At 35.5% G+C, this 12,287-nt stretch overlaps 1 protein-coding gene and 2 long non-coding RNA genes across 3 annotated transcripts; all 3 read right to left on the bottom strand.

Moving 5' to 3' along the window:
• Positions 1 to 604: 604 nt before the first annotated feature.
• LOC126367807 (uncharacterized) lies at positions 605 to 5,137 on the bottom strand. Its single transcript, XM_050011600.1, has 3 exons — positions 4,910 to 5,137; positions 1,460 to 1,659; positions 605 to 810 (listed from the first exon to the last, which is right to left on the bottom strand). Exons 1-3 carry the CDS (start codon positions 5,018 to 5,020, stop codon positions 699 to 701), a joined length of 423 nt encoding a protein of 140 aa, XP_049867557.1. The 5' UTR covers positions 5,021 to 5,137; the 3' UTR covers positions 605 to 698.
• LOC126367892 (uncharacterized) lies at positions 2,780 to 4,885 on the bottom strand. Its single transcript, XR_007566520.1, has 2 exons — positions 4,438 to 4,885; positions 2,780 to 2,941 (listed from the first exon to the last, which is right to left on the bottom strand). It is a non-coding gene; the product is annotated as an uncharacterized LOC126367892 (long non-coding RNA).
• Positions 5,138 to 9,704: 4,567 nt separating the features above from the next.
• LOC126368691 (uncharacterized) lies at positions 9,705 to 11,533 on the bottom strand. Its single transcript, XR_007566626.1, has 3 exons — positions 11,374 to 11,533; positions 11,200 to 11,269; positions 9,705 to 9,785 (listed from the first exon to the last, which is right to left on the bottom strand). It is a non-coding gene; the product is annotated as an uncharacterized LOC126368691 (long non-coding RNA).
• Positions 11,534 to 12,287: the final 754 nt, after the last annotated feature.

The raw sequence follows: 12,287 nt of genomic DNA, 5'->3' as shown, positions 1-12,287 counted from the left end.
TTTTTTTCTTTTTTGTGACTTATTGTAGATTTGCCGCAGATGGCATTAACTACTTGGCCGGACAAATGGGGAGCGCTGAAGGCTCTCACCCGGTACAACATTTAAGACAACAGGCCTGAGGGTGCCCAGTTGGGCGCGAACCTCGGCTCAGGGCGTCGTCTGAGAGGAAAAATAATTGAAAGAATTAATCGACCCTAGTGGGTCGATAGCGATAAGCGCTGAATGAGGGAAATCGTCGACCACGCCGGCGGGGTCGGTATCGGGGACCTGAAGTGTTTGGTGTCGCGAGCTGATTGGCTGCCTCTATGGCTAGAGTAATCGGGTCGTCGGGATCGTATATTACGTCCTTCGGACGCCGATACTTTTCAGTACCGTCCCTAAGCGGAATGTACTCGGAAGCCGCAACTACCAGGGGATTTGGGGATAAACTAGAAATCCAAAAACGCCAAAATTAAACAGAGCCTGAAGTATGTGAAAATACTATACATTTTTATCCATCTAGTACTTCGACAGTGAATTATACAAATTTTATTATTTTCGGCCCTGGTTTAAATTAATTACACGGAAGGATTTAATAAGGAAGTAAATGAAATGAAAATAAAACTGATTATAATGTATATCTGTATTATAATAATTATTATAGTAAATATTTAGACAAAAGATCGTACAATTACGTGATATGTTGCTACTTTGGAGTATTATGCGGTTTTTTGTTTTTGCGCTTTACCATCCTTTTCCTTTTTTAAAAATCCCATGGCTTTGTCACCTGTAGGTCGTCTGTTTTTGGTCCTACTTTCTATTCCCTGAAACCTGAAATAAAATGAATATTAACTCTCATTCCGAGCCGTGGTAGCCCAGTTGGTAGAACGCTTGCCTCTCACTTTGAGCCCAGCACAGGCCTAAACCAATGATTGTCGAATTTGTTTTAGAATTCATGTTTGGATCATAAATGATTATCGTCATGTGCCCAACGGTGAAGGAAAACATCGTGATTCCTCACATTCTCGAGCAATGTATTTTCTGAAGTATGTCACCTAACCTGTATTGGGCTGGTTTTCCCTTCGTGGGTTCGAAAGTCAGACAGGCAGTCGCTTCTGTAAAAAACCGGACCTGTCAAATCTTCAGGTTAGGTAAGCGGACCCTGTGAAAACGGGATAATGCTAGGGAGATGATGATTAACTCTCATTCCTAAGCGCGCTCGACACTGTGTGTAAAGTTGCGAAACGCTAGACATTCGCCTTAGGAGGTGTCCCCCAATCGGTACCGATTTTTAATTTTGGTTTATAATAAAAAAGGATCCGTTGGTGATCGTTGCGAGTATAAATCACGTAATAATTATTTACGTAATCTGTGGTACAGGCAGCAATCTTCACGCAGAAACCACGTTGCGAATCGCGATCTCAACTATATTCCCTATAGGGATTACGGGCGTTTTTCCTATGATATACAAATAACTTACTTCTTCATTTTAAATGGTTTCTTTTTTTCTGGTTTCGGCGGTTGGTGGTTAGTTTTAAAAGTGAGAACGTATCGTTTGACAACATCCACGTTTACAATTGTGTTTTCAGGATACATGCGTTTTTTCCATAATTCCCGTTCTTCCAACCACATTCTCTGGTACTCGTAAGATAATACGTGTTCTATTCGTGCTTTACCTTCCTGTAAAATATGGATCACATTGGTCTAACAGAAAGCTTGGTGAGGTTTGAGTACTTAGTTCATCTTGCGATGAATGTACCTGACTACCCCAATTGGGATATAGTCATGAGCTTATATTATGTTGTGAAAATATGGATAATCCTTACCTTCATAAAATCCTACCAATATTTTAAACGCAAATGTTTGTGGAGATTGAGTGAATGTTTGTTACTAATTAACGCAAATAGTACTGAATAGATTTTAATGAAACTACAATAATGTAGCTCATACATAGGCTATAGGTACTTATGTACATTAGCACTACGTACTATTATGTTTTGTATGTTTCGCTAGCGAAAGCGAGTACGTAGTGCTAATGGCTGTTACGTAGGATATTTTGAAAGCTAGCTGCCTACCGTAATACTTTCCAGGGATAAAAGTTGGTGCGTGATATAACCTAAGTCCACGCTGTTCCATAATCTCTGTTAGGGATTTGTTAAGCTGCTTTTCATCTCGGGCATCGACGAAGTAACAATAACTGGTAGTTGCATTGATATACAACTAGATATTATACTAGTGCTGCAAAGAACTTTAGGCTTTTAGCCCTTATTTTAAGACTAGACTGTTAAATAAAAAGCTTAGTAGGCTAAAAACCTATAAAGCCATTTAGTACTTTCGGCTAGGCTAGGGTTAAGCCTATTCAAGCCTATTGGTTATAAACCTAAAGGCCTTAAAAAGGCCTAACCTTGTTTAAGACTAATTTAATAAAATAAGACGCTCAAAAAGCCTATGAAGCTCTTAGACCTTAAGGTTATTTAGGCTATACAATACAGTCCCTTTCTCAAGTAAAAAAAAGTAAAAGTGTGGGTGGGTACAACAAACTTTAAAAACATATATACCTACACAAACACTGTGAAAAATTGATTTATTGTTAGATGCACAACTAGCTAACTAACTATGAATATTGAAAATAACTTCTTACTATCAATTAGTATGGAAATAGTCTAATAATTATAGTAATACGTAACAGCACGTCCCGTCAGCCCCATACAAATTACTTACGCCAGTATTATATAGTACTCTGTGGTAACAGTATAGTAATAGACTATTAGGTATATTAGGTACTTAAATGAAAATATACTTGATCATAACAATTAGTTTTTATTTTACATTGATAATGATAGATTAAAATCAACTAAGTTCTAAACTTACTAAGGTACTTAATTGTATTCTTTTAGTTAGGATTAATTCGGGTATTATAAATCACAATAATCATAAATTCTCGTTAGATTAATGATAATTTCTTCCATTTACCGCCGTTTAATGTAGGTACTATCGACAGGTTAGATTTTCTCGGTTTCTGACACTTCTATTTCTTCAGTATGGCAAGTTTTTAAGGTGTTCAAAAAATTCAAAATTTTGACGAAAGACCGAGTACGCATACATGGAGTGACATACTTATACTCTTCAACAAGAAGTTGTGCGAAACATTCGATTCTTTTGTCTTCTCCCAGCATAATTAAAATATACGTATTATTTTAGACCATTTCGTGAGCATCAGAATGACTGCCCAAAATGACTGATCAGCTTTAAAATATTACTAACATCCAATACCTTTTAGCTACTATTTAATACCTTTGTATAGATATTTTCTACCTAATTAATAAATAAGAAAATTTATTTAAAAAATGGCCAGTCATTCTGATGTCTGAATGACCACCCACATTTAGAATCTCCACAAAAAGGCTCCGAAATGTAATTTCGCCTATACACAAATTTAGTACCTATTCAGTACCTACCTAAACAAATATTTATTTTAGATTTTTAAAACAAGAAATAAAAAAATATGAGCAAAAAATGTTTTAACGAAAATGTTAATTGTTTATTGTTTACAACTCAATTATGCACATAATACAAATTATAAAAAAGGAACATATTAATCTTTTATTGCATTTGTTCCTTTTTTATAATTTGTATTATGTACATAATTGAGTTGTAAACAATAAACAATTAACATTTTCGTTAAAACATTTTTTGCTCATATTTTTTTATTTCTAGTTTTAAAAATCTAAAAAAAATATTTGTTTAGGTAGGTACTGAATAGGTACTAAATTTGTGTATAGGTGAAATTACATTTCGGAGCCTTTTTGTGGAGATTCTAAATGTGGGTGGTCATTCAGACATCAGAATGACTGGCCATTTTTTAAATAAATTTTCTTATTTATTAATTAGGTAGAAAATATCTATACAAAGGTATTAAATAGTAGCTAAAAGGTATTGGATGTTAGTAATATTTTAAAGCTGATCAGTCATTTTGGGCAGTCATTCTGATGCTCACGACCATTTCAGTTGTTTTTTTTTACTCAACCTATTAAAATAAATACTAGTAATTTTAACAAGTTTGTTGTTTCATTAAAAAAAAACTGTATTAGTTTTTTCTATTTTTCTTTATTTTCTTTAATAAATACAAACATATCATATTTCCTAAATGACAGTGAAAACCGCATTAAAATTCGTTCAGTGGTTCAGAAGAAATAAGCGCACGAAAAATCGCGCACACAGACAGACATAAGTGACTGCATTAAAAAATTAAATGACTGAGTAAGAGGCTTAAATAAAAAGTAATTATAGATAATTTAATCATAGGTAATGCTTTTTGCTGGCTCCGACCTCAAAAAAAATTCTAGGCCCCTAACCAATTTTGATTTCTTTTTATGAGTACATAAGTATTAATATTGAAGTAAAATAATATATTATTTCAAAATTTTAAGTGGTTTTTAGAAGTTTATATTTAATTACTTTTTATTTAATATTTTTTACTAAGGGACTACTACCAGTGATACACAATTTCAGACAGTCCCTCAATATTTGTAAAACGTGGCGAAAACAACCGATTTTTAAGGCCAATATCATGTGTGAATTTTATGTAGCTCCAATAATATTATATACATACGTATCGAATTGATAACTCCCTTTTTTGAAATCGGTAAAAAGGCTTTTACTAAAAAATGATAATAAAGACTCCAGTCCCAAAAAGCCTACTACTTTAAAAAAAGCTATAGGCTTTTTAAAAGCCTACTACATTAAAAAGGCTATAGGCTTTTTTAAAGCCTACTACTTTAAAAATGGCTAAAAGTTTTTTAAAATGACGAAGCTTTTAAAGCCCTATTTTACTGGTCTAGTCCCAAAAAGGACTCGGTAGGCTGAAATTTAGGGCTAAAAGCCTAAAGTCCTTTGCAGCACTATATTATACCAATGGGCACCCACTTACCATAAATTTCCACGGTTGCGGATTATACTTAGGAAAGTCTGACGAAATTATATTATGATTCGGTCGACATAACTGCGCTTTATCCCATTTTATACCCGTCATGCGACCCATATTTTTACTAATTAAATTTCACAGAATCCCAACTATTTACCGGGGGATATTATTTGAGTAAAAAAATTATAAACATTTTGTAAGCAATTTAAAATGACAACAAATCGATTTTGAAAATAGAACTTAGTCACTGCACTTTTTAAAGTTTATGGCTGCATCATTTAAAAAGTTGGTCACGCTCACTTCAAACTGTGACATCGCTCATCCATCACTTCAAAGCAATGAAGTCCGTGTTGCTCTATGCTTCAAAGGTTTTGTTTGCAAAGTTGTGAAAGAAAAGTTTTGAAACTCAGTCCCTAGATTAAACCTTTTCTTTCACAATTTTCGTCGAAGGCGTCCGATCGAAACATGCGCTTAAGGCCGCTTTCGGGGCGTCAAAGCGGGCCACCAACAAACGTATGACAATGTACTGAGCGTTCACCGAAAAGCGTTTTTGCACGCGTTTGTATGAATTTTAATATCACATATGGCGACGCGGCAAAATAATTTCTCCTACAGATTTCGTGCAAATAATGTTCATTCCAGCAACACTCCGCTGCGAGAACGACCTCATTGGTTTAAAATTCGCTTATGAGTTGTTGCGAAACTTAGTTACTGTGGTGTGGTGGTGTGGTGTGGTTATAATAAACGTTTCTTTCTTTCTTTCTAGAATAAGCATAAGTAATAAAATAATTGTTACTTACCTATATTTGGATTACGTTATATGTATATTGTATTGTACAGCGCCATCTATATTGCCTTTGAGGAACGTAGCCTGGAAAATCCCTCATTGGGGCAGTCAGAGGCAGATCCGTGGCATTAAGATGAACTAAGTCACCGTGCTCCACCGAGCTTTTTTGTTAAGTAGCAGTTTTTAAACGGTTATGTTTACCGCAACCCGTACGGTATTTATTGTCAGTGTACCGCCTGTAATAGTCGAACCAACTGCGTTAGTGAATAACTCATTGGTGCAAGTTAAAGTTTCGTACCGGGGATCGAGCCAATATGAGGCGAACGTACGCATTTTGTGTGTCACTGTACCACTAGTTCTTCTTCTATCGTGTGGGTTGTGAGGTGGAGTATCACCCTCATCAACCCTGGTGTCAGGGTTACTATTGAGCCGCCAAAGGCCCCGACATGGCTCATGTAACGACTACTTACTTACATCAGTAAGTAGTAACCGGGACCAACGGCTTAACGTGCCTTCCGAAGCACGGATCATCTTACTTTCGGACAATGTGGTGATCAGCCAGTAATGTCCTAACCAAACTAGGGACCACAAAGTGTTTTTTGTAATATGTCCCCACCGGGAATCGAACCCGGGACCTCCGGATCGTGAACCCAGCGCTCAACCACTGGACCACGGAGGTCGTTACCATTAGTTACCACTAGTTAAGGTACCACTAGTTGATCGTCAACAACCACGGAACAGAAGAAAGAAGTTGGAATGGCCAAGTCAGCACGAAACACGCGCCATACGAGTATGAGCAAATAGTTTATACATTACGCTCCACTCGTCCGCAAACTTAACGACGCACGGAACTCCGCGTTAGTATATTAAAAAGGTCGTCTTGTGCATAATATAAACTGCAGGAATAAAATACAAATATCAACTATCAATGAAGGAGATCCCTCATTATCACAGGAAAGCTAAAAAAGCCTTAGTATGATCGGCTATTTGTCAAAAAATACTTTTGTATGCAATATCTTAACACATTAGCTGCTAGACCCATATGACAAATATGAGCATTTGGAACCTCGAGGCGTGCGCTATGCACACGCGAACCTATCACGAAAGTTGTACCAACGAATGTGCTACCAACACGCCAACTGTGTCGCGCTGTCCATGCGCTGTCCACACGAATGTGCGCACCGGTAACGCGTAGTGCGTTCATACAATGCATCGACGGACCGGCCGACGCGCCACGGCGCCGATCCTTACAATCTCGAATCTCGATACAATTAGGTACTGCGCGGCCGTCTCGCTTACGGTGTGTTCACACTGCACTTATCTAACTCGGTAACTCCGCTCCCTGTTATTGAAATTGTATTCATATTACATTTCTACATATTGTATACCTACCTTTTAAATTATCTTGTGTTTGTACGTGTCTTGTTCTGGTAATTGTATTGGTTGTGTAATTTAACTTTTTTTTATGGGAATGGTCTGAAATAACATAAAATATCCAGTCAGCGTCAGAATGGCCGGTCACTAGACATATTTATCGTTGAAATTATGACCAATAATTGCTGCCCAATTGCTTCCTTTTAGTTCCCATAAGTAGTCAATTAGTTCTATCTTATTTTAGAAGAAATATAACATATAAGGGTGACCAGCGATCCTGATGTCTCGTCGATATAATCATAAGTGCGAAATATCCATCGGCCAAAAATTAGTGCCCGATTTGTTCCGTCAAGTTTTTAAAACTCCGCACCTCAAGATATCATGGAAGTAAAGTATCGATCAATTGTCCTTTTAGCCTTAGGATGAAACGAGCTAAAATATGTACACTCGAAATTGCTACAGCAATATGCTCAGGCGCTACTAAGCGAAGGTAGATTATATTATTATTTTCATATTTTGGCCAAAATACTTTTAATGCCTTATCCGAGAATCCGATTTTTTTTTTCAAATTCTCAATCAACCAAGTATGCTGCTCCACTGCGGGTTGGTGGATGTGTTTTTACGGCTAATAGCCGGGACCAACGGCTGATTTATAATATTAGGTACTTTTAATTTTGTTCAGTTACCTCTAAACTAACACTAGGTATGTGCATAAAATATACACTGATCAATATTGTACCAAGTCGGTGGTCGGCGGGGGAGGCCTCGTATACTGCAGAATATTACACTAAAAATACTTTTAGTTAATATTAATATAGTCAAGCTGTTAAATTGTACTACTGTAATTTGTAGAGAAATAAAACAACTGAATATTTTTACCTTTTTGATTTTATTATAATTCTTATACTTATCTGTTTGCAGTAGTACATATTAGAAGAGGCGTTGAACCGACTAGTGGTGGTTCCCACACAAAATGCGTGTGCTAGCCTTCAGTATCACGTGTGCATCCCGAAAGTATAGGCAAGAGGTGTATAAACGTGACACCCACACGTTACCAGCTAAATTAATAAAAAAAACAAATAATACTAAAAACTATGTGTTAGGATTGTTGTCCGGCTTTTTGTTACTGGCGATTCCTTCGACGTCGCGCCGGGTGGGTGGGCACATTTTTGTTTTTTACATCATACCTCGGACCCTCATCAGAGGGCCTCTGTGGGAAATAGGTATATTATACTGGAAAACGATCAATATTATGAAACGTCCCACGTCATTCATTGCTTCTTTGGTATCGCGCAATCACAACTAGGGCTTGTTACTATGAAATGAGCATAATAATAATCGTAGCTGTACAGCAAGAGGTGCGGCGGCCGCTTCACACGCCGACTTGAGTAAACAGGCGATATGCCGGATTAGTATGTGATGCTTCGTCGCCACGCCACGCGCGCAATTTTAGAATAAATAATACACAAAATATGTTCGTAAATTGTTCGTTATTTGTTCTATATTGAAAAAAAATGTACTATAGTAGATTAAGAAATAATAAATAAAATATGTGGCGTTGCGACGAAGCCTACTTTCTGCCCACGCCACACTTAATGAGATTTAATAAGGTCTTCTATGGTTCCAAATACATCATTAAATAAATGTACTGTTATTGTTCGTTGCATTAAACTTATAATTCTAGGAAATAAATAGACAGAACAAGAAATAATTAAAAAATAAAAATAAGGAGTGGTAACTTTCGATGTATAAGTTCACTAGCAATACGCACAATGAACGTTTGCATTGAGAGAAACATCAGGCGTTTATTCAGTTAGTTTCCGTCACAAACTATTTTCTACTAATTACTACTACTAATTTTACTATAATTTTTTTATTATACTAATTTTTTACTAATAATACGTAAATAAAAATAAAAATTGTTAATTTTTTATAGGTTTAATTCCCTATGTGTAAAAAATCTTCAGAATTATTTACTTTTACTCGTTACTTTGGTTAGCCTTAAGATCAAAGGATGTACACATAATTTAATTGTTTGTGTGATGTGCAGAGAACAAAATATGATTTACTATATAAATAGATAAACGCCCTTTTTTTATCCTTTCCTTATTTTTAATTATTTCTCTATATTTCTTGAAACTGTATGTTTAATAAAACTAACAATAACAGTACATTAATTTATTTAATTTATATGGAATCTGACCAATAACGCCTGATGTTTCTCTCAATGCAAACGTTCATTGTGCGTATTGCTAGTGAACTTATACATCGAAAGTTACCACTCCTAATTTTTAATTATTTCTTGTTCTGTCTATTTATTTCCTAGAATTATAAGTTTAATGCAACGAACAATAACAGTACATTTATTTAATGATGTATTTGGAACCATAGAAGACCTTATTAAATCTCATTAAGTGTGGCGTGGGCAGAAAGTAGGCTTCGTCGCAACGCCACATATTTTATGTATTATTTCTTAATCTACTATAGTACATTTTTTTTCAATATAGAACAAATAACGAACAATTTACGAACATATTTTGTGTATTATTTATTCTAAAATTGCGCGCGTGGCGTGGCGACGAAGCATCACACGGATTAGTATTATTTCACCGTTAAATTAAGGTTTTCAATAAAACAAAATTGGATTTTTTATTTTTTTTTATTGGGCACACCAGTCAGAAGCTTAAAATATTATAATATTCTTCTACTCCGAAGGTGTACCTGTAAAGACAAATGTTTCGTTAATAACTATAAAACCATTGGCAAAACAACATGTGTAACTGCTTATTGTCGAGGGACTGATTACATGTTAGCAGACTAAATAAAAAAAAAAAACTAAATAAATTCATCTAAAAAGTAACATTGTATTGGACATTTGCGCATGTGGTAAGCGCACAAGGCAAACACGTCAAATAGCAAAATTGCTTTTTCAGATGAATTGATTTGATGTGGCCTGTTAAACCCCCAGTTTGTATGGCTGCTCACTTTCTTTTTGCAATATCTCTGAATTCAAAGAGGTAAAATTACTTTATAAGTAGAGTAAGGTGGATTAGATCCATTATTAGGTGTTTAATGCTGATTACCCTGCCATTCTAATATACACAAAATACTGGCAGCAAGTATCACCAGGGGCCTGTTTGATAAAACTTACAATTGTGAATTACAATGACAATTTGGTGTTCATTACGTAGCTAATATGAAACTGCAAAATATTTGTGATCACACACTCCGCAATGTACATCAAATTGTCATTGTAATTTACAATTGTAAGTTTTATTAAACAGGCCCCAGGAAGCTAATGAATCCTAGGGTAGTAACTGAATATCAATTAGGTTTATCTTAGTAAATCAAAATTGTTAATAATAAATAGGTATGTTAGCTATTTTTAGTCCTTAGGATGTATGAAGAACATCTTCAGGGTGGAGATAGCTCTTTTATCTTCCCTCCAATTCTTTACATTAATCTCATGTGGAGATAAACGACTGCCTCAGAGGGAACTATTCTGACCTACAATTTCATTTTAACACAAACGCTGTCAGTGCAGCTAGGTTATAGAGGCATGGGGTACATTACACCATGCAAATTCCACATGGTCCTTCAGAAACACAATTTGCTTAGGAAGGAACACCGACCTGGGGCCAAATTTGATGGTCTTTACTAATGAACTGTCATTCATTAACCAATAAACAAGGTCGCAATACCAATTGAAGTAGAAATCCTAACAAAAAGTCCACATGTGTACCTATTATGATTGACTTATATATGAAGTGGATCAATGTTGTACATGCACATTTGACTCTGGCTATTAAAATTCACATTACTTAGATGATTTTACACAACTTTGAAAAATCTATCCATGTTAATGTTTACACTAACATAAGTATATACATACCTATATACGAAGTTATAATATTATGCCAATAATTAATGCATTTGAATCTATATTTTTCGGGCTTACCTACTATATAGCACACGTTTTTGAGGTTAGGATTTACACAATGCAAACTTCCTAATTCCTATCACTGAAGGCACATACATAATTTTACTTGTTTGGAACAGTTTGATCACAAGTGGCAGTAAGCACCCAGTATAAAACCCATGCCGCCGCCAAGACAAAAGTTGAGTTTATGCTTACCATTTTATTTGGACCTCGCACGCATCTTCCTCCTTTTACGCTTTAGCCTTCGCATGCGCTTCTTACGCCACTGTAACAAACACCATAATTTAGAATAGCGAAATGCGGCACATTTCGGATTGCAGATCACAAACACCGAAAATTTTGAAAAGATTAATGCTGAACAAGAAATACCTTAGCTCTCATGTTGAAGAAGTAGAAGAATTAAATAATCTACTTCGAAAGGAGTATTATCACGCAGGATTAATTTATAATTCCACGATAGAATGCGGCGGACTGGACTGCCTTGCAAGTCCTCGTCCAAAAGAAAGAAATTATTGACAAATCGTATTTGTCAAATGAACATAGTCTAAAAAAAATAAAATAAAATGTTGCCATCAGCTAATATAAAAAAAATATACAAGACCACCATTCAAAAGCTTCAGCATTACTATTATGCTTGAAAGAGCGGTGTTGTGGTACTCTTAAAATTTGTATTACTTTTTAATAGTATGCCAAATATTGGTAACACTTTTCAGGTTCAACAACATAACGATAACATAATGACCTTGATAATGATAGGGCTGGATGAATTTTACAATTCATTATCCTTAGGGGCGTTTTTTTTTCGCACAACACCGGATTCTTATCCGATCCGATTCCGATAATGACGGACAGTAGAGTACAGTAGAATATGAGACACCGGATGAATATGATAGTTGTAGTGCGCAAACTAGCGGAAGCTACCATACAAATAGTTCTACGGCCTCTTTGGATCTATCATTTGACGGACTCGGATCGGAATAGTGCGAAATTTAAAATCGTATTAACGGACAGCAGATGCCGTATGCTACCATTTGGGTTAGTCGTTAAGTCGTAGATAAAGCATTACTTTTAATTAAGTGTAGATTAAATTAAATTAGATTAGGCCTGCATTAATATTAAATTATCACATGCTTCAAATTACTACTCTAACAAAAAGTAGCGCAGACGACGAACGTGTTAAGCATCGTATCGGTCGGAACTATCGTATCATTACAATCAATATCATGTAGTAGTAAAATATATAGTAGTAATGCACGGTGCCTGTTGAGATTTATAAATAAATA

The sequence above is a fragment of the Pectinophora gossypiella genome, chromosome 1 (assembly GCF_024362695.1).
Source record: "Pectinophora gossypiella chromosome 1, ilPecGoss1.1, whole genome shotgun sequence".
Taxonomy (NCBI): Eukaryota; Metazoa; Arthropoda; class Insecta; order Lepidoptera; family Gelechiidae; genus Pectinophora; species Pectinophora gossypiella.
The sequence above is the reverse complement of the archived record's forward strand: the minus strand, read 5'-3'. Positions and strand labels throughout refer to the sequence as shown.

What these genes read in the sequence shown, in the direction of transcription:
- LOC126367807 (XM_050011600.1), bottom strand. Translation starts at nt 5,020, where the DNA reads ATGGGTCGCATGACGGGTATAAAATGGGATAAAGCGCAGTTATGTCGA. An exon ending in CGCAACCGTGGAAATTTATG is followed by an intron (nt 1,660 to 4,909) that starts GTAAGTGGGTGC and finishes CATATTTTACAG; the next exon opens with GAAGGTAAAGCACGAATAGA. An exon ending in AAACCATTTAAAATGAAGAA is followed by an intron (nt 811 to 1,459) that starts GTAAGTTATTTG and finishes ATTTTATTTCAG; the next exon opens with GTTTCAGGGAATAGAAAGTA.